Source organism: Alexandromys fortis, unplaced genomic scaffold, assembly GCF_014885135.2.
Source record: "Alexandromys fortis isolate MF-2015 unplaced genomic scaffold, M_Fortis_MF-2015_v1.1 scaffold_161, whole genome shotgun sequence".
Classification (NCBI taxonomy): Eukaryota; Metazoa; Chordata; class Mammalia; order Rodentia; family Cricetidae; genus Alexandromys; species Alexandromys fortis.
Window position 1 is genome coordinate 2,667,964 of NW_026068073.1, and position 25,439 is coordinate 2,693,402.

The 25,439-nt window shown below is 53.2% G+C and overlaps 2 protein-coding genes across 3 annotated transcripts; one reads left to right on the top strand and one right to left on the bottom strand.

Moving 5' to 3' along the window:
• Iglon5 (IgLON family member 5) lies at nt 1-14,692 on the top strand. Its single transcript, XM_050121266.1, has 8 exons — nt 1-111; nt 9,250-9,328; nt 9,971-10,203; nt 10,861-10,980; nt 12,136-12,270; nt 12,437-12,557; nt 13,076-13,230; nt 14,548-14,692. The coding sequence occupies exons 1-8, from the start codon at nt 33-35 to the stop codon at nt 14,634-14,636; spliced, it is 1,011 nt and encodes a 336-aa protein (XP_049977223.1). The 5' UTR covers nt 1-32; the 3' UTR covers nt 14,637-14,692.
• A 2,013-nt stretch (nt 14,693-16,705) lies between these two features.
• Vsig10l (V-set and immunoglobulin domain containing 10 like) lies at nt 16,706-25,316 on the bottom strand. Of its 2 annotated transcripts, none has more exons than XM_050121250.1 (10): nt 25,198-25,315; nt 24,297-25,115; nt 23,497-23,790; nt 23,084-23,368; nt 21,953-22,207; nt 20,914-21,192; nt 20,470-20,766; nt 19,984-20,097; nt 19,628-19,782; nt 16,706-18,150 (listed from the first exon to the last, which is right to left on the bottom strand). In XM_050121250.1, exons 1-10 carry the CDS (start codon nt 25,235-25,237, stop codon nt 18,079-18,081), a joined length of 2,610 nt encoding a protein of 869 aa, XP_049977207.1. In that variant the 5' UTR covers nt 25,238-25,315; the 3' UTR covers nt 16,706-18,078. The 2 variants fall into 2 exon arrangements, with proteins under 2 accessions (XP_049977207.1, XP_049977208.1); XM_050121251.1 differs by having other exon boundaries at nt 18,007-18,150; nt 19,628-19,722; nt 25,198-25,316.
• Between the last annotated feature and the right edge of the window lie 123 nt (nt 25,317-25,439).

The window sequence follows — 25,439 nt, forward strand, 5'->3', positions numbered from 1 at the left end:
CGCCCCCTCCCCTCCCCTTCCGCGCCGCCGCGATGCCCCCCCCTGCGCCCGGGGCCCGGCTCCGGCTCCTCGCCGCCGCCGCCCTGGCCGGTCTGGCCGTCATCAGCCGAGGTACCGCAGCGCCGGGGGCGGGGGACTCGGCGGGGACGCCGGGGTCCCGGAAGGGGATACAGGGTCGGGGCGGAGGCGGGCAGGGAGGGACCCCTCGGGGTTGAGGATATGTGGAGGTCTGGAGCCGGGGACCGGAGGCAGTCCTTGGCTGGGCATGGGTCCTTGGGTGCATGGATGCGCGGGGTTTCAGGGGTGCACGTTCCCATCGTCAGCTGCTCCATCACTAACAAGAGGGTCGCCGACACCTGCTGCCGGCCTGGGGCGGCAGGGATGTACGGCTTTAGGTCAGGGAGGGGCTCAGACATTGGGGTGACAGTTTCCGTCTGGGCAGAGTCTCCAAACTGAGTTGGGGTACCAGGCTGGAATGATGCCCCGTGTGTGGAGGGGGTCTTGTCTTGCGTTTTGGAGAGGGTCCCCTGCGCAGTCTTTGCCTGGGGACAGGGCACTGCCTCTGCGTCTTTAGGCAGAGGTAGAGGAGGGAGTGTCTTCCAGGGTCAGCAAGCAATGAGGACAGAATGTCCACAGACTGAAAACCCAGACCCAGGGAAATCAGAGAAGCAGCTGGAACTCACTATCAGGATTTCCCTCGCACTGAAAGTGTAGGAATTTGGGGTGCTGCCGTTTACTGGGGGATGATCTTGGGAAGCCAGGAAGTTGGGGTACTGATCTAGTCTTGGATTAAATGAAATTTGGATGGAGAAATGGACAGGTGAAGGGCAACAGTGGGGTGGAGAAGGTAGGATAGGAGAGCTAATGCCAGTTACACGGGTCTCAACCGGTCCAGTGGGCCTAAAGACCCTCTAACAGCAGCTGTGAGTCGTGCCTTGAGAATGGATGTCTGAACTGCTTTCCCTGCCGGGCCTGTCAAGGAGAGTATGGGCAAGGAAAAGGCCCTGAGGGCACAGAAGGGAGAGGGATGGGGTGAAGACTGAGCTCTGGGTACCTAGGAAGCCAAGAAAGTGTTAACCAGGCGGTTCCACATCACTTCCTCCAGGCTCTGTCCAATCAAGCATCACAGAATCAGGGACACGCTCTGCCATCAGGGACCCAACATTGTACCCCAGCAGCCCCCAGGGAAGCAGCTACTCTGGGTCTCCAATCAAGTCACCCACAGTCACATAAACATCACAGTATCCCAGCCAAGCCACACCTGCAGACTACAGTCACATAAACAACCCTGCCCACGCAGGATGCGCCCACGCAGATCCATCTGGGGAGGGCATGGGATCGGGCAGGAAGGGAATGCGCTAAAAGTCCACACCTGAGCACGTACGCGACTGAGCGCTGTCTCACTTGCTGACTACTGGCCGGGTCCACTGTCACTTGAGGTTTCTGCTTCTGACTTATTTGTGGACCCCCTTTTGACCATCTCCTTCCATCCCTGCTGGGTTCAGCGCAGTAGCACATCTGCCTCTCAGACTGATCTCCGTTGACCCCTATGTCTGAGTCCCTCTTTGCTTACTCCCTCACTCAGACTGCATCCCTTGCTCACTCTGCATCTGTTCCTGCCTCCCCTTCACTGTACCTCCTTGACCCCTGGCCTCCACCCAACTGTCATCTTAAGGTACAGTCCCATTTGCCTCTCAATGTGCCTCTCTTAGGGTCCTCCCCTGGGGCCGGGGGTGGTGGCTCTGGCAAAGCCATATGACCTTGATCAGTGAAACCTGAGAGTGAGAGAAAGTGGGACCCAGTGGGTTGGACCAAGATAAATCTACCTGTTAGACAGGTGCCTCATTCATATCCTACTGCTACTTGGGGGCGGGGACACACCTTAATTTGTAAAGTATGAAAAATAATACCTTCTTTTTTAAAAACTCAAGTTTTTCATGAGGAGCATGGAAGAACCAAGCCCCCAACCCCAGCTTTCTCTCGTGTAGTCACAGATTTTTCTAGTCAGAGTCTCACTACGTAGTACAAGCTGGCCTTGAATTCAAGGTGATCCTCCTGTCTCAGCCTTCCAAGTGCTCAAATGCTGTGATTACAGGCATAGGAGTCTCCCTTCTCCCACAGTTTTTTTTCTTCTTCTTCTTCTTCTTCTTCTTCTTCTTCTTCTTCTTCTTCTTCTTCTTCTTCTTCTTCTTCTTCTTCTTCTTCTTCTTCTTCTCCTTCTCCTCCTCCTCCTCCTCCTCCTCCNTTCTTCTTCTTCTTCTTCTTCTTCTTCTTCTTCTTCTTCTCCTTCTCCTCCTCCTCCTCCTCCTCCTCCTCCTCCTCCTCCTCCTCCTCCTCCTTTTTGAGCAGGGTCTTAATATGTAGACATGGTTGGCCTGTAATATGTAGACCAGGCTGGCTTTGAACTGAAGGCAGTCCTCCTGCCTCTTTTTCATAGACTCTGGGATATGGATGTGGGCTGGCATGCCCAGGTCTCATGCACACCCGAGAGAAGCTGGTGGATCAAGAGCCAGGCAGCAGAGGAGCAAAGTCCCCCAGCTTTCTCTCTCTTTCACGACAAATTCATTCCACACAACTTTCTTCAATCCAAAGCAAAGAAGGCCTGGTTTGTTCTTGGCAGTGTTTTCTTCTTAAAACAGAAATAAAGTCAGCCTATTTCTTTGGCTTACTTACACTTAGCAAAACCTTCCTGGCTATGTAACTATAAATGTACATTTAGTTCCCCACCCCCAAATCCTTTATGCCAACACTGTCCACACACTTACATATTCATTCACAAAATGAGGCTATATTGGCTGGGGATGTGGCTCAGTTGGTACTGCTTGCAGGAGGCCCTGGGTTCGATCCCCAGAGCTACATCAGCTGACGCATAAGCTGAGCATGGGGGTATGAACTGTATCCCCTGCATTGGGAGGCAGAGGCAGGAAGATTAGAGGTTCAAGGTCAGTCTTTACTACTGAGCTAGCCTGGGCAATCTGAGACCCCGTCTCAAAACTAACTCCATCAAAAAACTCAGCAGTGAGTGAATTGGTGGAGAGAGGGGGATGCCCTTTGCTCCTGGGGCATCTGGAGGGGAGGGGGCATGCACACTGCAGCCAGGACTGAAGCCCATTCCACGGCCTTTGCACCCTGTACCATAGTCTGACTCTTGATCCTTTGTTTCCTTGCCATTTTTTATATATTACATTTTTTAATGTTGCATTTACTTAATTTTTAGTGAGGGTCAGAGGAAAACTTGTGGGAGTCAGCTGTGTGGGTCCAGGGGCTTGTACCCAGGTTGTCAGAACTCAGAAGGTATTGTCCTGCCTTGTGGGTAGCGCAGGCTGGCCTCAAACATGCCCTAGTGTCCTCAGCACCAGGATCACAGTTGTGTCCCGCCACACCTGAGTGTTGTGTACACTGCCATTCTGACACCCGAGATATGTGCTGTGGGCTGGGGTACGGAGCAAGCCACACTAAGCACCCCCTCACAGAAGCTTACAGTGAAAACACAGAGATCACTAAACACTCCCTCACAGAGCTTACAGTGAAAAGACAGAGATCAAGAATCAGCTGGGGAAAAAACCCTGGCAAACAATTCGATAGGTCACCTCAGAGAGTGAGGGAAGAGGCTAGAAGTGCCGTGGAGGACGCGTTGTCCATTTTGGAGGAGGCTGATCCAGGAAGCCACTGCTAGGAAGTTGAGAAGGGGTTAAGGCCTGAAGGAAGAGAGAAGCCAGCCTTGGTTTTCCAGGTCCCAAGAAACGCAGTGGACGTAAAGGCCCTGAGCTGTCGACCGCAGAAGGGGCTGCCTGATGTGTGGTGCAGCTTGCAGGCCTCACGTGAGTTCAGCAGAGAGGTGGGCTTCGGTGCTGGTCAAGCCAGAGATTATCCCCCTGCGGCCCTCCTCGGGCAGTCCTCATCCCAGCTTTGCCTGGGGTTCATCCAGGATCCCTAAAGACTCTCACTTCTAATTTCTGAACATAGGGCTTGTTAGAAACCTCTTCCTCCCATGACCTCTGTTTATTGATTTATCCTGTGAGTCTAGACTGGAAATCTCACGAGAGCAGTGGCCTAGAGAACCCTATCCTCACAGGATTCCTCCCTTCTCTATCCCTCAGCTCTCCTCCTCAGCTTGTTATTATATATTTATATACACATATTACACATAAATGAATGAATGAATGTTATTACATAGAATGCACAGTCTCACTATGTTTTTAAAACTGGCCTGAAACTCACTGTAGTCCAGGCTGGCTTGGAACTCTGTAGTCAAGTTGGCCTCAGATTTGGGGAACTCTTCCTGCCTCACTTTCCAAGTGCCAGGGTTACAGGCATGAGCTACCAGGTCTGATTTTCATGATGTCTCTCTAATCTACTCTATCCAGCAAGAGAGGCTAATCACCATTTTAATTTGTCAATGGGGAAACTGAGTCCCAGAGATGGAGAGACTTTTGTACCTGAGGGACAGAGGTGAGCCTTGATGCTGGGACTCTGCCTTTTCTCCTAGGGGAAGCTGAGGCAGGGTTGCTAGAACATATATTGGCAAGATGTCTGACAGGAGTGGCAGATCTCAGAAGTGTCGGCTGACCGTCCTCCCCTCGCCCCAGTCAGCGAGGCTGACACCAGGCCAGCTGACCGGACAGTCCGCCCCTCGCCCCAGTCAGGGAGGCTGACACCAGGCCAGCAAGAGAAGTACGCAGTTCTTTAAAAGGATGCGCTCTGGACACATTCTCAGCCCGTGCTACACGTCAGCTGCTGAGCTCAGCATGCCGCCTGCTTGTGTACTCTCAAGGCAGCGTTCAGAAGAAGTTGCACTAAATTCTTATTCTTTGTTTTCTCCAGAAGGGGAAACCGAGGCTCGACCCATGGGGATGTGTAGTCAAGATATGAAAGGGTAGACGCTGGGCTTCCTAGCCTTTGAGGTCTGTTACATGGCTTTAGAACCCTATATTTCCTCTCCAGACCCCTCCCTGACCTAAGCAAGGCACATTTCTGGGTCAAACAGATAAAAAACATGTGGACTGAAGAGACAGCTCAGTGGGAAAGAGCATTTGCTGCTCATGCAGAAGACCTGGGTTTGGCTCCCAGCACTCTATGGCAGCTCACAGTTCCAGGAAATCCAACACCCTCTTCTGGTTTCTGTGGAGGCCTCTGCATGCACATGGTGCACATAGACTCACACAGGCACACACATGTACACATAAAGTACAAATAAATGCGTGTTTTTAATCACAGCATCCAGAAATTCCAGGTCAGGTGAGGGAGGTGCAATAGACGGCCAAACTGGCTGCCTAGAACAGGACATGGGGTCTCTTCCCTGAGCAGTCACAGAGCTCTTCCTGAATGGGGTCTTGAGGAATGAGAAAGAGTTCAAGAGTCAGACGCATCCGTTCATTTTTATTCGGACAACAGCTGTTTCCAAGAAGATTCCCGGGGGAGCTGGGGGACACTAGGGACATAGATCTGAGTCACAATGAGGCTCTGCCCCCAGAACGCGTCCAGTCTGTAGGAGAGATGCCGTGTCATGTGTGAGTTTAGTGATAATGGAGAATGCCCAGACTCTGTGGGAAGGAAGAGCAGGCCTGACAGAGTGTGGGGGTGCTCCTACCTGGCTTTCCACATCAATAATTCAACATCTGAGGCTTTCTGCGGGCCAGGCACTGCACTGTATTGTGCTGTAGCCCCAGAGGAGTCCCACACATGGCCGCAATTGAGAAACTCAGGCAATATGGAGAGGAATCAGGTTGTAGAGTTTTAACATTGACTTTGGGGTCAGGCGAGATTCATGCCTTTAATCCTAGAGAGGCAGGCAGATCTCTGTGAGTTCAAGACCATGCTGGTCTACATAGTGAATTCCAGGACAGCCAGGCGTGGTACCAAACATGGTTGTGCTCCTGGACTGGTTTGTCAGAGAACCTGTTTCAAGAAAAGGAGAAAAAAAGAAAAAGGGAAGAAAAGAAAGATTTAAAAAAAAATTGTCTTTGGGTAAATGAATGCCTGCCTGCTACGCTCTTTAAATGAAGCCCAGATTGCACAGCACCTGATTCCAGGGTCAGTTTTTAAAAATACATATATAAAGGTCTGTGGTCTGTGGTGTCCATATTCATAGGCAAGGAGCTAAAGGCTCATTGAGGGACAGGCTCATTTATCACGTCTCCTAGGACCGTCCACAAGACCACCTTGATTCAAGATTATGACCTGAGCACAGAGGCTGGAGTTCACCTGAGCCACTAGAAGAAGGGATTTGAGGTTTAGTGGATGGAGAACCAGAGAGGGGCACATCTGGGCTACACACAGCCCTGGGGCCCGGGGCAAAGGGCGATGCTGACTCTAGGACTTGACAGGAAGCCTTGGTCCCAGGGCTACTCAGGGCTTCAGAAGTGACAGTACCAGTCTTGGGAAGAGTTCCATGGCAAGGGGTGCCTCTGCAGGTCCCTCTGTCTGAGAACCTGTGGCCGAGGGCTCCCCTGTGGCTGAGGGCTCCCCTGTGGCATGGGCCTCCACTGTTCGCACACTGAGCCTATGTGAGTGGACATACCAGCTCTGAAGTCTTTCTCTCTTCAGAGCTCTGGGATACCAGCAATCTCTGTGGGTGTCCTGTGTTGTCACTACCGTAGGGTGGGGTATCTAGGTACCCTACAATGCCCCAGAAACTTCAGCCCTTGATGGGCCAAGGTTGAGGGCCCTGTCTAGGACACTACAAGAGTTTGGCATGCTGCGGGGTGTATTTGTGTGGGTCAGCTTATGAAGAGATCGTGGTACCAAACATGGTTGTGCTCCTGGACTGGTTTGTCACATTCCCTCACTTCCTTTGGTCTGGATGTGTATTTTGATCTGTGACTTAGAGTAGGGGTGTGTGTGCGCGCGCACTCATGTGTGTGTATGTGTGCATGCATGCGTGTGTCAGAGGTGACAGCATGATTTACTATGTAAGAATTACAGATTCTTAGACAGGGCGGCACCTGTCTGTTGGAGGGGTGTGACAGTGAAGTGGTCTGTCCCCCAAGTGGTAACTTTGTGCAAGAAGGACCCAGCGCCTTCCTAAGTGGGTGCAGGGACTGTCTGCTCAAGCTGGCAATGCTGCGCTCTACAACCTGAGAGGACCTTACAGCTGCGAATGGTGTGCAAGGCTGTTGTGAGTGGAACCGTGAGGGGACAGCAGGGTAACTCGGTGCACCAGCGCGGTTTGGCCTTTGGCATTCTGAGTGTGTCTGTCTGCTCCTGATTTCTGCAAGTGACCTTCTGCCAGACTTGTGTCTGGGGCTGTTGGGAGCACCTTTGACCTGGGCCATAACCATGCGTATCACAAGGCTTAGCCTTGGCCTTGGGTTTTTCCTAGTCCCTGGTGGGGCCCATATGCGTGTACACATCCCATTGTTACCTGAGCATATGTGACAAGTTCCCTGCTTGGGCTTCTTACTGAAGGACAATGGCTCTGGCCTGGATGACCCCAGGCTGAGAGGCTTCTGGGCTCAGACCCAAACCCCAGGCCTAACCAGCCTGCTACATTGTTTCTGTCCTAGCCCCATCCTGAGGGGCTGTTGATTGAGAGGCCCCCAGGGAGTCATTGGGATACCACGGGCAATTAATTCATTAGATTAATTAGCTCCTTTCCCCAGCTGGGGGCAGGGCAGCCCTCAGGGCCCTCCTGCTCCAATCATCCAAGGTCATACAGCCAGACCTCCTCTTAGTGCAGTCTGCTTTGCCCCCACTTACCCAGCCCCCACTCCCTGGCCCTGGTCCAGCTCTGCTGGCCCTAATTTACAGAGACTTGAATGGTGGTGTGACCAGGCCACACTGGTGCATGCAGGCAGGCCCGTGTGTGCACTGTGAGCACTGGCATGTCAACTGTGTCTGGCAGCTGTGTGTGTATATGTGTGAAGGTCTGTGTTCAGCCACACGGGATAGCTAAAGGTGTGGATACAAGGCCATGTTTAGCATCTGTGACCCTCTGTGTGTGTCTGCACATATATGTCTGAATTAATGTATGTTATGTGCATCTTGCTCACATGTACATGTGTATATTTGTTGCAAATATATTTGTTGTGTGCATGAGTGTCAATGTACTGTATGCTCAACAGTCTGTGTGTGTGACTGTGAACAACGTGTCCCTGTGTATGCGTGTGTGTATGCCTGTGAGTCTTGAGCACTTGTATGTGTGCATGATACCTGTGTCTGTATATACCTCCATACTTGTTTATTATATCTATGCACTGTGTGACTTTATCTGAGGAGACTTGAATAAACGTCTGTCCATGGCGCTGGAGAGATGGCTCCGTAGTGAAGGCAGTTGCTACTCCTGAAGAGGCAGGAGGACCTGATTCAGTGCCCAGCACCCACATCAAACAGCTAACATTTGCCTGTAACTCCAACTCCAGGGGATCCGATGCCCTCTCCGAGGGCACCCCTGTGCACATGCACATACCACACAACAACAAAAGGAAATGTCTACTCACCCCAGAGAGGGCACAGCAATACACCGAGGAAATAATTCTGAAATGCAAATCTAGCTTGGTGGAGCAACAAGTTCAAATGGGCTTTCTCACAGGAGTGTGGGACAGAGTGACTCACAGGCATGTGGGCAACATGCAGGCAGCTACACCGTCAAAGAAGAGTTGCCCCTGCACACCCGCAGCATAGTTAGCAACGCTCCTGCTGTGGGGCTTCTCTGTGCTACCTCGTGAGCTGGCATGACCAGTTCCAGTGCCACCTCCAGTGCTTTGAGAGCACCATTTCCACAAGTGCAGTCCTGCAACGCCTCGTGTGGAGCTCTGCTGTCAAGACAGCAGTCTTGCCATCACACTATGTAACCAGGAGTCTCTGAACACTTTGCTTTGCATGTGTATGTGGTCTGTAGCTGAGTGCTTAGATGTGTCTGCATGTCAGTGGCACTGTGTTTGATATGTGCATACATATGTCTGGGTGTGTAGATGTGTCTGTGTGTACATGCACCAATGTGCATATGTTTCTCTGCGTGCACATTTGTCTGTGTGTATGGATTGGGACTGGGCATCAGCTCTGTAAGTGAGCTGTTCCACAAGAGTTCCATTCTGAGTCAGAGCAGACCCAGAGGATGGGACATGGCATATTGGTCTGGTCTGAGTGTGTCCCTGTGTGTGGATTTCTGAAAACAATACATTCTGTAGCAGTGGATGCAGGTGTCTGTGTAACCAACACCGTGTGCACGCGTCTGTGTCTGTGAACTGAGTATTTGTCACAGCTGGCCCCACCCAGCTGCCAAGGCTGAACAACCCCTCCCTTCTGCAGGGCTGCTGTCCCAGAGCCTGGAATTCAGCTCACCTGCGGACAACTACACTGTGTGTGAAGGTGACAACGCCACCCTCAGGTATATCCCAGTTGGGGCTCGGCTCAGGCAGCTTGAAGTTCCACCCACCTTGCATGCACAAGCCCAGAGTGACATCAGCTGCATCTGCAGCCAGCTGTGAGGGATGCGGACACTAAGCCCAGCTCCACCTGTGAACCTTACTGTCCTCTTAAAAGTGGCGAGATGGGAACTGCAAGGATTCAGAACCCTGTAGACCATGATTGCCAGGGAAGAGCGAGGAGTATCAGTCTCTGGGATCTTCTCCTCAGTGGGGTCTCTCTCCCCACCTGGGTCTCTCTCTCTCTCTCTCTCTCTCTCTCTCTCTCTCTCTCTCTCTCTCTCTCCCTCCCTCCCTCCCTCCCTCCCTCCCTCCCTCCCTCCTTCCCTGTCTCCTTTTTCAGGATCTCTGCCCCATCTTTCTTGCTTTCTGTCTCTCTATCTCTCCCCACTTGCCTTTGTTTTTCTCTCAGGGTCTCTGTCCCCCACCCTTTTCCCACTTCGGAGTCAGTCCTCCCCTTCCTCCCTAACACACAGCAGTCTCTCACAAGTCTTACTTCCAGGCCTCTTCCCTCTCTGAGGTCTGCCTCCCAGGGTCCTGCAGGTGTAGTGGCAGTTGATGGGGAAGCCCTTGCCTTCTCTTCTTATTGTTGGCTTCCTCCCCAGCTGCTTCATTGATGAGCATGTGACCAGAGTGGCCTGGCTGAACCGCTCCAACATCCTGTATGCAGGAAATGACCGCTGGACCAGTGACCCCCGAGTGCGGCTGCTCATCAACACCCCTGAAGAGTTCTCAATCCTCATCACCCAGGTGGGGCTTGGTGATGAGGGCCTCTACACCTGCTCCTTCCAGACCCGCCACCAGCCCTACACCACTCAGGTCTACCTCATCGTGCATGGTGAGCCCTGTGTGAAGAGAGGAAGACAAGTGGGGAGGGACAGGAAGGCAGGCCTGCAGAATGGTCAGGGCTAGGCACACTGTGTGTACTCATCCCAGTGCTGATCACTGCCCTGGGATAGAAGTGAGTGGAGCCTGAGCCGCTTCGCCCTGCACCACAGCGGCTCTCTAACAAGGTGTAGGAGGGGTACTCAGCTACAGCTCGGTGCATTTGCTGAGCCGTGTGGAAACAAACCAGCCTGCCTGTCTCTCCCTGTTTGCACTCTTTTCCCCGGAGGAGAGGCTCAGGAGGTTCCTAGACATGAAGAAGGAGGGTTAGGGTATGCACTCCTGGGTGTGAGGGAGCAGGGCTAAAGTCTGGAGTCCTGGATCAAGGAGGAGCTGAGGTCTGCACCCCAGAGTCTGAGGAAATGAGCTTGCGTCTGAGTATGACTCTTGGGTAGGAGGCAGGGCTGACATCTGGACCCTGGATCTGAGGGTGAAGGACTGTGGTGTGCAGTCTACACCCATGGGTGAGTGGGGAGGGTTTGAGCCCACACCCCTGGGTCTAATGGGGTGGAATCTGTAATCCTGGGCCTGATCTTGGGTCTGAAACAGTGGAGCTTAGGTCTGGGTGGCTAGGGATGCACGATCACCCCAACTCTCCCTCTGTCTCCAGTCCCTGCCCGCATTGTGAACATCTCCTCGCCTGTGGCGGTCAATGAAGGGGGCAATGTGAACCTTCTCTGCCTGGCTGTGGGAAGGCCAGAGCCCACTGTCACCTGGAGACAGCTCCGAGGTGAGAATCCTCCCCTCGCCGTGATCTGGGCCCCTCTATTCTCCCACATCCCTAGCTGGACTCCCTCACTCTGAACCCCTGGAGCCCTTCTGGTGACTTGATTCCCCCTACCCTGGCCCCCATTTCTTCCCAGGCTAGGCTCTTATTCCCAGGTCACCTGACACTCCCTGCCCCAGATTCCCTCCACCAGGGATTCTCCTAACTCAGGCCCCAGGCTGGGCTGCATCTAGTGTCCGGCCATTCCACCCCCCTGCAGCAGTTCTAGCCTCTTCTCTTCTGGATCTCGGCATCAGCAGCTCCTGGGAATCTTCCAGAAATGCCCGTTCTTAGACCCCTGCCATAGATCCAGAGCCATCAGGAGCTCCCCTCTCTACCCACAACATGCTTTATGAGTTCTGAGATCCAGTTTCCCCCAAAGGTGCTGCCAACCTGCCTGACATGTCAGGTCAGAACAACAGCACTTCATCCCCACGCCTCGATAGCCCAGTCCCTTGCTCTTCCTGACTCTATGCAAACCCATAATCACCATCACTGGATCCCATTCCTTCAATGCCCTAGGGCAGGAAACCCATTCTAGCCTCATGGTCCTTCATCCTGACCCTTGGTGACTTCTGATCTGAACCCTAGATCGTACTTGCCCTAAATTTTATCTAAACGGTTACTTATGACCTCGTCTGTAAAAAAAAAAAAAAAAAAAAAAAAAAAAAAAAAAAAAAAAAAAAAAACCAACAAACAATAACAAAAGATCCCAGTTATCTGGATTACCAATCTCAATCAGCAGGTCTGAATTTCTTGAATCCAAAAGAACTCTAGACCCTCCCTCATTGTGTCTGCCTTTTCTGGATCCTTGAAAACCAAAAGCCAATATCCTGGCTTTACTCCTTACTCCCAAGTGGGTCCCCTGAGCACGACACAAGATTCCAGATCCCTAAGATCTCTTGCACAAAATTCTAGGTCCTTTGCTACTGGGTTCTGAGATTCCCAGTCCCCCACCTCAGTCCCACCCTGCCCCCATAGGACCTTCCCGGCTCCTACTGACCCCGGGCACTCCAGGCCCTGCTGTGCCCCGCTGATGTGTGTCCGTGTTGTGCCCGTGTTGTCCCGTGTTAAGTGTTTGTGTCCGGCCCTGCACCCCCTTCCCCACCTCCCCCACAGACGGCTTCACCTCAGAGGGCGAGATTCTAGAAATCTCCGACATCCAGAGAGGCCAGGCCGGGGAATACGAATGCATTACTCACAACGGGGTGAATTCGGCGCCTGACAGCCGCCGTGTGCTGGTCACAGTGAATTGTGAGCATCAAGGGGGAGAACTGGCCAACCCTGATGATGGGGAGGAGGAGTCTGCCGCATGAAGCTGGCAGCTGGGTGGGAATTCGGATCTGAAGGAGGGTGCTGAAATGGGGCCCTGAAGTCCCCATGCAGCAAGGACGTGCCTCTGTCCCCCATTTCTCTAAAGATCCCCCGACTATCACCGACGTGACCAGCGCACGAACCGCCCTGGGCCGGGCGGCCCTCCTGCGTTGCGAAGCCATGGCTGTGCCGCCTGCAGATTTCCAGTGGTACAAGGATGACAGGCTGTGAGGACTGCACTGGGCAAGGCCAGGGGAAGAGGGGAGGGGAGGGAGGTCCTAAGTCTCAGATCACAGAGCTAGGATGGAGAAACTGGCAGTGCAAAGGTGCGGAGACCTGGGTCCTGAGAATCTAGGGTCCACTGTGTAGGTTACTGGGTCTGTAGGCTCCTGGAAGAAAGACTACTTCAGGCACCAATATAATGAATGCTAGGATTACTCCCCGCCCTTCCCCCGCGCCACGCAAGGAGGTCTGGGGTCGAGGGTCGATGCTAAAGGTGTGGAAGAGAAATTAAGAGACCACCAGGGCTGAGTTTAAGAGGCATTGGAGATTAGGGACGCATGGTGGGAATGTACTAGAGTGGCCCTGGTGCTTGGAGATGGGATCCGCGGGGAGGCTTGGGGTACATGGGTTACGTAGAGTTCTGAGTCTCTTGGGAGAAGAAAGGAGCCTGGATGTTTGAGGGGGAGCTGGGCACTGCACCCCCAGGGAGGCCGAAACCAACCCTGATCCGGATCCCCGGCAGGCTAAGCAGCGGCTCGGCGGAGGGTCTCAAAGTGCAGACGGAGCGCACCCGCTCCATGCTTCTCTTCGCCAACGTGAGCGCTAGGCACTATGGCAACTACACCTGTCGAGCAGCCAACCGACTTGGAGCGTCCAGCGCCTCCATGCGGCTCCTGCGTGCGTCTGTGCTGGGCGGCGGGGTGGGACAGGGCTGTGGGGGCTGGGCACTGGTGGGGCCCAGATGTCAGTGGGTGGGGTAAGGAGGTGAATACATAGGACTAGCCCCAGAATTTAGGAAACCCCAACGATGCCGAAGAACAAACTGATTCTCAGAGAGTAGGGTACTTTCCTGGCATTCACAAAGTTCTAGACACAAATCCCATTACTATTTGAAGCCAGGACAGTGGTGCACACCGTGATCCCAGCACCCAGGAAGAGAAGGCAGGAAGTTACATAGTGAGTTCAAGGTCTGGGGACTCACGGGGTCTAGTAGAAAAACACTGAACAAATGGACTGATAGATGCATACCAAAGAAACAGATGCATGTGCAGAAATATAGACAGAATTGGGGTGGTAGGGCTGAGATAGGATTGCTGGAGAAAGGGGAGGCCTGTCTGACAAGGAGGACAGCCTTCAGCTGCTCTTAGAGACAGGGAGCTCAGAGCTTCCCAGCGTTGGTGAGCCACTCTGGACTGACTGCACTTCATGCCAAGGCCACTGAAGACTGTTAAATAGTGATTGACACGTGACTGACAAGCACTTTTCTGCTTCAGGAATCCAGTTCCTGCATCTCAAGCTGTTTGCGGGCACAGCCTGCAGGCTGTTATTGGCTGGGTGCAGAAGTGTGAGCAAAGAAATGAGCTGGGTCAAAGTGACTGAGCCAGGGACTTGTATTGCAGGGTGTTATGGCAGGTGTCGGGGAGGCTAAGGAAAGTGCAGGTCCAGCCTAACCAGCTTAGTGAGACCCTACTGTGAAACAGAAAGTAAAGAGAGGTCTGGGCTATAGCTTAATATTTGCTTAGAATCTCCCAGCGAGGGGCTGAGGGTAGCTCAGCGGTAGAGCCCCTACCTAGAATCCCCCACTGAGGAGCTGGGGGTAGCTCAGCGGTAGAGCATTTCTTAGCATGTGCAAATTAGCACAGTCCATTCCCAGCAAAACAAACAAGGTGATAAAAAAAAAAAAACTCACAGTCAAACATGCATAGGCTTCCTGAAGTTTCTGGTGGGCTTAGAAGGTAGAAATGCTGACAGAAATTTTAACAGGAACAAACAAACCCCAAGGATCCAGACTAATCGGTAAAAAGGAAATGGGGGGAACCTGGGAGTATATTGAGACCCAAAACAGTTCTAGAAGAGGCAGACACAGGGACCCCAAACCCTAGACAGTTCTGATCACAGCAGCCCTTGGAGGCTGGAGGGAGAGGAGGCACGTAGGAGAGACCTGCAGGGCCTCCCCATCTCAGCCTCCCTCTGTGACTGTTTCTTTCTTGCCAGGCCCAGGATCCCTGGAGAACTCTGCTCCGAGGCCCCCGGGGCCCCTGACCCTCCTCTCCGCCCTGGGCTGGCTGTGGTGGAGAATGTAGACACCACCCAGTACAGCGCACCTCCCCCTGCAGGGGGCCTCAGGCCAGGAGCAAGAGAAAGGGGGTGAGCAAGCGCCCTGGGTCTCAAGTGGGACAGAAGAGCTCTCAGCCACAGAGGAAGAAAGAAGAGGAGGAGGAAGGTCTTTTAGAGAACCCATCACTGTGAGGGATAACGCAAAATTATGCATCTTTCTACAGCCATTCTCGCCACCTGTTCACGATTCCAATTGTGACCCACCACCCCCAGCCACTCCACACCCCTCTCTTAGCTCAGGCTGTCAACTGGCTCGTGTGTGTGTGTGTGTGTGTGTGTGTGTGCACGTGTGCATGTATATGAGTGAGTCTGCATGTCATGTATGTGTGTATGTGTGTGAAGGTGTGCTGAGGGAGGGAACCACGAGGCCTCCCTCTCTGGACCCAACTCTCCCATGGTCCCTGCCCATTCCTGCTGCCTCTCTTCCTCTGGCTGGAGGTAGGTAAGGGGGCTTCAAGGCGGAAGCTTTGGCAAGAAGCCTGCCAGCTTCCCACCTTCCCATATATGCACGAACCCCTGCCCCTTTCCTCCCTACTCAAGGGGCGGGCGGGCGGGTGGCATCACTCAGCCTTTTTGAATAGGTGGGGATCTTTGTCATGGCTGTTCTCCCTGCTCTGTCACCTGCAGCTGCCTGCAGCCAGAGGCTCTATCACTGACTCAGTGGCTTGAAACCTCCCTTGCCCTATTCCTCCCCCACCCTGGACTTTCTGGCCCCTGTCCTGGGCCAATCGGTGCTTCCATTCAACTGACAGGCAGGCTGGTGGCACTTATCACCTGTCTGTCTCAGTGCTTTGTCCCACTCAGACCCCCAGACTCCCCTTGGCCACAGTGGCACTCTCCAGTTGCCCTGCAACTGACTCACAAGCATGGGCTCCCTGGCCGCCTGCTTCCTTGCCTCTCAACCCCTAGTACCTCCAAAGGCTGCTGTGACACACAAACACACGCGCGCGCGCGCGCGCACACACACACACACACACACACACACACACACACACACACACACACACACACCAGCGATTGACCAGCAATAGCTCCTGGCTTCAGCTGCCCCAGAGTTTGTGACTAGCAGTAATTCCCTCAGAGTAGACCACTATTATCCAACAGAGGAAGCTTCCAGGCTCTGTGTGTGGGAACACCCTGCCCTGATCCACCAGGCCTCACAGAGTTGAGGAGAGAGGAGACTCGGGCATCCTGAACCCAGGCAGAGGCACCATGCCACCAGCCCTAACTTCAGTAACCACACACCCCAAACCATACCACTCAGAGCCTGGTGAAGACGAGGGCAGAGAGGGGCAAGGAGGCAAGGGGCAGTGACTGTACCTCAGACGGGGGCGTGGGCCCCATCCTACATTGTCTTCCATTCCCAGGGCCTGGGATGGGGTGGGGAGGGGGAGGGCATCTAGGGGAGGTGGGAGGGGGGCCCTGGGAGCCGTGTGTTCCAGTTCATGGGGAGTGTTGAGACCACCACACCAATAAACGCCTTTTTCCAAAGTCCCTGCCTGTGGAAACCAATGTCACTGAGGATTTGGGCAAGTGGATGGCAAAGGAGGTGTGGCCATTTGGTAGAAAATCAGCAGCGCCATTCCCACCTCTGCCTGTTAGGGAGGTAACCGCCAACTGACCTAAGCTGCCCTGCGCCCATTCATGTTTGGCTCAATGGGCACATGGACCCAGTGATGCTAAGTAAGGAGAAGGGGCACTGTCTCCAGGAAGGGCAGGTTCTCCTGCTGTCTCAGCCTGAGCATGCAGTGTGGCCTCATTATGTGGACAGGGAGGTGTATGGGGGTAGCAGTGAGGAAGAGGTAGAGCAGCTGGACTAAAACCTTCCTGAGCACACTCTCCCACACACAAGCAATAAAGCCCGTGTTTGTATAAGCTAACGTATCAGGCTTTCTGTTGGCAGTGAAAAATAGGCAGAAACTCTTGATTTTTCTCCCCTTTTGTATGTACAGTATTAGGGATTGAAGCCCATATTCAGTCCTCACTGGGATCTAGACAGAAGCTCCACCCCTGAGTCACATTCCCGCCTCCTCGCTGGGGGATTCTAGGCAGCTGCTCTGCTACTGAGCCACATCCCAAGTCCTTAGTGTTCTGAGACAAGGTCTCCCAATGAAACGCTGACCTTGAGCACGTGATCTTCCTACTCAAGCTCCCAAGTGTTCGTCGCCCTGGACTGGGCTGCCTGGCTGCATGCATTGCTACTTGCAGCCATAAGATCCTCACTGCTCAGTCTGGGTTTCCCACGAGAATTCTGGTTGAGAAAGGAAGCATGTCTGGCCAAGGCCAGCAGTGGCGGTGGCAGCTCTCCACAGGCGCTAGACCATCTCGTCAGTCCACACATGTTTATTGAGTGCCTGCTGGTGCTGGGCACTGTTTCTGCTGGGAGAATAGTGTGGTGTGTGCCTCACTGAGCTCTCAGTTCAGAGACATCTGTGGTTGTACGCTTACGGGACCAGAGGGAAGCTGGGGACGATGGGACTTCACTCACACTCTAGGGGCAAAGAGCGGGAGAGGAGGAAAGTATGGTCGGCAGAAGGCCTATGGAGGAGTCTTGGGAGGAGAAATCACAGGGGTTGACAGAAGCCAAACCACAGACCTCAAAGGTTAGATAGCAGAGACTTAATGATGTCTAAACACTATGTGCAATCATAGAAAAAATTTAGAAAGAGCTGACAGAGAGAAGCCATGACAGTGTATTGCTGTCGTTTCAGCACCCAGGAAGTTGAAGCAGGAAGACTGGGAAAGTGTGAGGCCAGTCAGGTCTGTGTTAGGAGAGCCTTGCTCAAAAACACAAAACAAATAAAACCAAAAACAAAACAAAAAAACAAACAGAAAGGGAGGTATGTGAGGTGGCCCGTGCCTGCAATCCCAGAACTTGGGAGACTGGGACAGAAGAGTCAGGAGTTCAGGGCCAGCCTGGGCTATCTAACAAGTCTGAAGCCAGCCTGGGCTACATGAGACTCTGAGTCAAATAAAACAAAGCACAAAGGAAATCAAGAGATGGGGGAGGAAGTGGGGAATAGGATATGTGGGAGATCTCCTGTGTTGAATGACGGGAGTCTCTGGAAGCTGAAGTGGGTGAACTGGATGAGGCAGGAGAAGGTAGCAGACCTTTGCGGAAGCTGTAGCCAGGCTTCCCTTCTGCTTGGGTCTAAAGAGCAAGCCCTACATGTTAAAGGTTCTGAGTTTGTGCCAACCACATAGGTCCATCTGTAGGTGGCTCTCCTATCCCTAGAGTCACATTGATATCCTCAGATGCAGACGTACAAGTTGAGTCTTCTGAGACAAGAGGGACATAGGATGTCCACCCTAGGGTCCAATCCTCAGTCATAGTAGGTCCCATGTTGCTGGGCCAAAGAGGAAGCTGCACCCCAAAATGCTTCGTGGAGAGTGGGCCAGCAGCTTTTGTCATACCTGGGTGACCGCCCGAACAGTCCATGAGCTGCCACCTGGACCGAAAGTTGAACTGGGGCTGATGACCTGGAAGAGAGGCAGGGTAGGAGGCGACTTTAGGGGGTACCCTGCCTACAAAATGACATACCCCCCCTAACCTTCCAGCTGGAGCCAGAGCCTTTCAGAAACTAGCTGAGGGGCTGGAGAGATGGCTCGGTGGTTAAGGACACATGTTACTTTTGCAAAGGACCTGGGTTTAATTCCTCACAACTGTCTGTAACTCCAGTTCTGGGGGATCTGATGCGCTCTTCTGGCCTCTGTGAGCACTGCCTGCTTGTGGAGCACAGGCATACAATAACACACATAAAATAAAAATAAATAAATCTTAAGGAACCTGAGTTCCTTTTCCTTTGCCTCCTCATCCCCCTTCTTTTCTTTCTTTCTTTCTTTCTTATTTATTTTGTGGGTATTTTGTTGTTTTTTTTTTCTTTTCTGTCTGAGACAGGGTCCTGCTATATCACCCAGGATGACCTTGAATTTGCAATGATCCTCCTGCTCAACCTCCCAATTGCTATGATTACAGGTGTGGATCCTCTGTGTGCTAATAAAAAAACTGCTTGGCTATCTGTGGGAGAGCCAAGGCACTCAACAGCTCAACTCTTACAGGAAAACAAGGATATTCCATCTACCTCAGAGTTTAAAAATAGAAGTCTGGAGTAATTTTTCTGAGAAAAAGAAGTCTCATCTCACTCTCCTTTGGAAGATAAACTGTAATTTATATTCTTTTAATATACATAAGAGCTGGGCAGGAAGTCTAATTACCAGTATTCAAAACAAAATATGAGAGGCTGAGGCTGTAGCTTAGTTGGTAGAGTGTTGCTTAGAATATATAGGTCCCAGGTCCCATCCTAGATCTACGTAAACAGGTGTGATGTCACTGAACATAAGAGGTAGAGGCAGGAGGATTCCTGGTCATATAGTTGTGATATAGACCAAGGCCCTGTTGCCAATCAATCAAGCAATGCATAAATGGAATCAGCTTTATCAACCTTTGTGTGCTGACTAGTTTTATGTCAACTCGACACAGCCTATAGTCGTTTGAGACATGGGAACTTCAACTGAGAAAATGCCTCCATAAACTAGGGCTGCGGGCAAGTTTATGGGGCAGATTCCCAATTAGTGATTAACTTGGGAAGGCCCAGTCCACTGTGGGCGGGCCACCTCTGGGCTGGTGGTCCTGGGTTCTATAAGAAAGCAGGTTGAGCAAGACAGTGAGCAGCATCTCTCTATGGCTGCCAGGTTCCTGCCTTGTTTGACTTCCTGTCCTCACTGACTTCCTTTGAAAAGGAACTGTGGTGTGAAAGTGAGAGCCCAATAAACCCTTTCCTGTCCATGTTGCTTTGGTCGTGGTGTTTCATCACAGCAACTGCAATCCTAACGAGGACACTTTCTAAGTCATGAATAAAAACTAGGAGGAAGACATTAGAAAATGGCATTAGAATACCCTCTTCTTTCAGGCAGCTACTTGACCCCCTTGGCAGAAGGAAACGATACCCACACTCACTTGTTGGGCCTTAACTGGGCGAGGGCTCTGCAGCTGGCTTTTGATGGGCAACGGCTGTGGTGTCTGAACTGGGGTCAAAGTCGGCATCTTTTTTCCTGGTGGGGCAAGCGCAGGAGCCAAGGTCAGGGGGTGCGGCTTTTTCACAGAGGTCCTTCCTATAAGAGGATGTCAGGAAACACATGATTGATTGATCCACCATGCCACTTGGTCAGTAGGAAGGGAAGCCGGTCCCAGAGGCTGTTAGGGAGATGGGACTGTTATGTAAGGCACTGATTGCCATGCCTAGGCCATGGCTCAGCTTTTGCCTAGGGAAGCTCCCAGTTGGCCCCAATTGTACCAGGTCCTACCCGCCTCACCTGGAAAATGCCTCAGGCAGCAGATACACAGGAGGAGAAGGCCAGCCAGCAGTGCCAAGCCCAACAGAGAGCCAAGGACAATGCCTGCAATGGCCCCTGGACTCAGGGCAGAATCTGGAAGACACACACCAAAGGGAGATGAGAAAGCAGGCCCCAAGAATGTACTTAAGTTTGTCTAAGCCCCCAACTCATTCTTCTCAGGAAGACCCATGAAATCTGAGTTCAATCCCTGGGACAGAACCAACTCACTCAAGTTTTTCTCTGAACTCCATATACACACATCATGACACATGTACATAAATAAATAATCAAATGAATAAAATTTGAAATAGATGCTTGTTTTTTTTTCAAGTCAACCAGGTAGTGGGACATTGTTACAGGCGCCCCCACAACACTAACGGAAGAAGAGGGTCTGATGGAAAATCCTAAGAATGACTGGCTAGGTGCTAAGAGGAAGGTAGGAAAAGGTACCACAGTCCAACTAACCTGCTTGATAAACCCGGCTTTGGGATGGGGTCCCTGGCAGAGATCCCAAGATAGGCAGGATGCGAAAGGCCCAGGTCCCAGGGTTCCGAGGAGGGAGTGGAACTATGGCTGACCGCTCCTGGGGGCCCAGAATGAGCAGGGAAACCCATTCCCTACTCATGGTGAGTCGGTCCCGGTCAGAGCCGTCTGTCCACGCCTGGATGTGGAAGCCAGTGAGGAGGCAGCCTCGCTCCACATCCCAGGTGAGCACTGCCGCGTCTTGGGCTCTCTGCAGCCTCCATGAGGAAATGGAGGGCCCTAGGAAGAAAACATGCTAGATGCTGCGGTCTGGCAGGAGACAGTGAGGACGGCTGGATCTGAAGGGGAGGGCTACGATCTGGACCCCTGGATCTGGGGAGCGGGAGGAGGTCTGGTTTCTGGTATCTTAGTTTGGCCGGAGCTTACCAGCAAGGGTGATCTGGTTGCCTCCAGCGCCCAGTGCACCGCTGCATAGCACAGAGTAGTTCCCCAGGTCCCAATCCAGGCTGAAGTTTCTGATGAGGAGCTTTCGGCTGTCCTGGCTAAGCTGCAATCTACCCCCACTTCCTGGAGCCAGGGGCCGTCCTTCCCGGGCCCAGGATGCTCTTGAGGGTGGGGGACAGCCAGTGACCTCCAGTGCTACCAGCACATCCCCTGGCTGTGTCTCCTCTACAACTGGCTGGAGCAGCACTTCCTGGGGGGCTTCTGTTGGTGGAAGAAGCCCAGTTAAAAGAAACAAGACCTTGTGGGATGTGAACAACCAAGTTCTGTGCCCTTTGTTAGAGTAAAAGGTGGCAAATGGCTCCTCCTGCTCTGTACCAGATGAGGTCACATTCTGTGTTCACTTGTTCATTCATTCATTTTTGACAGGTTTTGTTTTACATTTATTTACAATATGTGTGCCCACCATTGAAAGTATGCAGGTATCAGAGGACAATCGTTGGGACTTGTTCTAGCCTTTCACTCCCAGGCTTGGTGGCAAGTCCCCACTGCGTCATCTCACCCACCCATTCATTCTCCATTCTTCAGCACACATTTGTTGAACACATACCAGAGGACCCTAAGCTGGGAAACTCATTGTTAGCTATCCCTTACTTTTTTCTCTCTCTAGGTACCTGGGAAGATGACAGCCCTTTTTCTGAGCCCAGGGGTTCGGGATGGAACACCCTGTTCCTACTGGCTTCCTGCCTTGAAGCGCAGGGTAAAACTTTGTTTCTCCTATAGGTTCAAAGAAAAATGAAGTTTGAGGTTTCAGGAGATGGCTTAGCAGATAAAGGCAATTGCCACCAAGCCTGACGACCTGAGTTCTATCCCTGAAACTTACATGATGAAAGGAGAGACCCAACTCCCAAAGAAAGTGAAGTTTGGTTTACGTAAAATAAGTAAAGTTCTCGCTGGCCCTTTCCTTAAACCCAAAAGGACCAAAAGTCACCCACTTCCCTTAAAGAGGCTCAGCTCCTCTCACCCGGGATGATTGTGCAGGTGCGGGTCGCCACCAGGTGGCGGGCCAGACAGGTGACTGCAACGCCGCTGAGTTCCGGGCGGGCGGGTACAGCTACCAGGAGCTCAGATGGCACCGGTCCAGCGCGGACGCCTTCGGGGAGACCCTGGAACTGCAGAGAGGCGGCAGGGACCCCGCCGGGCCAGGAACAGCGAAAGCGGAGGCTTCGATCCGCGGGACCCCCTTCCACTGAGCACTGTGGGGACTCGGGGGGCAGATCTGCCACGGAGAAGAGACCATCCAGCCTCTGTGCGGGATGCCCCACTCCTTCTCCAGGTTTCTCCCCGCCTCTTTTCCTAGATAGTTCCACCCTCCCGCGTGCACGGGACCCTTTATGACCCACCTCCCTCTGCCTTTGTAGGTAACTTCAGCCCTCCCTGATCCTACTTACCAGCTTAAGTGGCTAGTCCCTTCTCTTTCAAATCTAGCTCCATCATTTAACTTCGCTGCACACTCGATTGAAAATCCTTCTTTCCCAGGACCGCCCACCCTCTCCTCCTGCAGGCTCTTCCCCTTCTCCTTGGCATCCTCACCCCTGCAATCTGCAAACCCATGGACCCCGCCCTAAGCACAGGTGTCCTTATGCACTTTGCTTGTCCCGCCCATTAGCAATTGGTGGGGTGTTCTACTCTCAGATATCCCTCCTCCTACATTCTACGCCCACCTAAATTGTCCCTCCTCCTCCCGGCTGGACTCTCCCTTTGTCCCGCCCCAACATTACGTTTCTGTTCCGCCCTGATGATGTCTCTCTTCCGCTGGTGATCCCACCTCACTCACAAAAGTCCCTGTACCTTCCTGGATAGCTTTACTTTTTCTCTGGTGGCCATGCTTACTTGAGGTTTTCTCAGAAACTGCTTGGTAGCGCCCCATCTTCCTGGAGGCCACGCCCTTAGCAGCTATTTCCCCATTCCTCTCTGCTAGCTCGGCTTCTTCTCTGGCAGTCACGCCCCACCTGTAACTATCCCAGCTCCTTCTTGTTGGGTCTTACCTCCCTAAAGGGCACAGTCCCCTTCCCATTGCTGTCTCCTCACTCCCCTGTTACCCACACCTCCACGTGCTTCCGCTTTCCCTGCTGGATGAACCCATAGCTCTTACCCGCCACAGTGAGGTTGAGCACAGAACGCCTGCGGCGGCCGGTGCGGGGATTTGCAGCGATGCAGGCGTAAGCGCCAGAGTGCCCTGGCCCCACGGACGGCAGCAGGAGGCGAGGACCCGCAGGCACTGCGGCTTCTGTGGGGTCCGCCAGACTCCATGCAATGTCCGCAGACGGACGCGAGGAGGCCGAGCAGTGCAAGGTGACATTGCTGCCCGCAGTAACGTAGAGCTCAGGAACCGCGTCGCGGTTCGAGGTGACCCTGATGACCGGAGCATCCGGGCCGTCTTAGGTGGAGGTGGGGGAGCGAGACAGGGTGGGGAGGATAGGACTGTAAAGGAGCCACAGACATTGGGCCCACCTCTCCCCTGGGACTCAAGACTCGAATCCTCACTGGAGACACCCCCCTACTCACAGAAGACACTAACGTCAGCTGCAGCCTCAGTGTGGCCAAAGGGGCTGCGCACACGACAAGTGTACCGGGCGTGGTCGCTGCGTAGGGGATGCGAGATGAGCAGCTGGTCCCTTTCCGTGCGGATGTGAGGTGGCTCTGCGCCTTCAGGGTCTGGGGTGTCCAGGACACGTCCATCTCTGCTCCAGCTTAGCTCCCCACTAGCTGGAGTCCATCCTATGCAGCGCAGACTCAGCTCTGCTGCGCCCTCCTCTGTCTCTGGAGCCCTGGGCTGTACCGACAACTTGGGTAAGGGCTCTGGAGATCCAGAACAGGCTCTGGTGAGTCGGAGAGTCCATACACCAGAACTGCCCCCCCTGTGCCCCCAAGTCAGTCCTTCCTCGCTCCCTAGGAATCTGAACTCTCAGTCTTTCTCCCTCAGATACAGAGATACAGAGCCCAGGCCTCCTCCCTCCTACCTAGATATGTAGGCCTCAGACTTAGGTGTGCAAACCCCAATCCTATTCCATTAGTCCCGGGAGTCCAGACTCCAAGCCCTCCTTCAGATTCAGAGGTCCAGACCCCAATCTTATTCCCTCAGTACCAGCGATTCACGCTCCAGGCCTGCTCCCTTAGACCCAAGGGTCCAGACCTCAGGCCTCCTCCTTCAGATGAGGTGGGGGTCTGGTCCCTGCCTTGGCTCCTATCCCCCCTCCCAGGCTCTTTCCTCTAGGAAGCAAGCATATTCACCCCGCACAGATTTGCCCAGATGTCTGTGAGGCGAGCAGACTATAGCTTGTGTTCTGCACACAGAGTCAACTTACCATACACACCCACTGTGAACTCCCGAATCTGTTGGGAGACGCCTCCCCTGATGACCTCAACTGTGTACACCCCTGCATCATCCAGTTGTGCAGAGGTGAGCTCCAGACCCCCTCGAATCTGATCAAATCTCAAGCGGGCTTGATGCATGGGATCCAAACTGATCAGTGGAGCCTGTGACCCCAGGCCCCCAGCTGCTAACACCTTGGAGCCCCGGCGCCAGACCACCAGAGGAGCAGGGGGCCTGGGGCTGGGGACTGGAGTCAGGGGGAGCTTGATGGTGGTTCCCACTAGCACAGCTAGGGGTCCCCCCATCTGCTGGGGGAAGCTTGCAGCCTGGTGACTCTCCGAAGAATTTTTGAATTCCGGGTTCTGGACAGAAAGTTCAAGATTGTGCTGATCCAGGGATAGCTTTGAACCTGGGGCCTTGCTGGGTACTCTGGTGTCTGGGACTTGAACAGAGAAGAAAGTCCCAGGGTCTTTAGCAGAATCGTGAGAATGGAAACCATCAAAACCCATTTGTGAAGTAGGGATTTTAGAGATGGTGACATCAGGGTTCAGATATTGTCCCCCAGAAGACACAGTTGTCCAGAACGACCCAGGAGCATGGCTTGAATTCAGCTCTTGAAGAAACCTGTTGGAATCAGGGATTCTACCAGAGGCTTCTGAACCTGGAGGCTGATCTGGAAAGTGGCGGCTGGGGGGCTGGCTGGAGACTTTTGAAACAGAGCCCTGAGAAGAGCCCACTGAGTCTGAGGAGGAGGCAGAGGGTCGCCCAGGACGAGAAGCTGGCTGGAGGGCGAGGGGCCCTGCTCTGAAGGCTGCAGAGAGGAGGGAGGGGACAGCATTGAAAGAGACTGCCAGGGAGCAGACTGCTGGGGAGGAGGGTGGCTGGGGACTTACCCAGGAGAAGGGAGAGCATCAGAGCCGACGAGAGGCCCATGATGATGGTCGCACTCTGGACAGGACAGTACACTGAGATCCACAGCTTGCATCGTCCCACGTCTGACAAGTCCAGCAGGAATGGTGGCTTAGCTTCCTGGGTGGGGAAGGAGGACAGACCTGTGGGAGGGGCCAGGGTCCCCTGGCGTGATATAGTGGCTAAGTGACCCACTCCACCCTTCTTGTCTTCATCAGAGGATGTA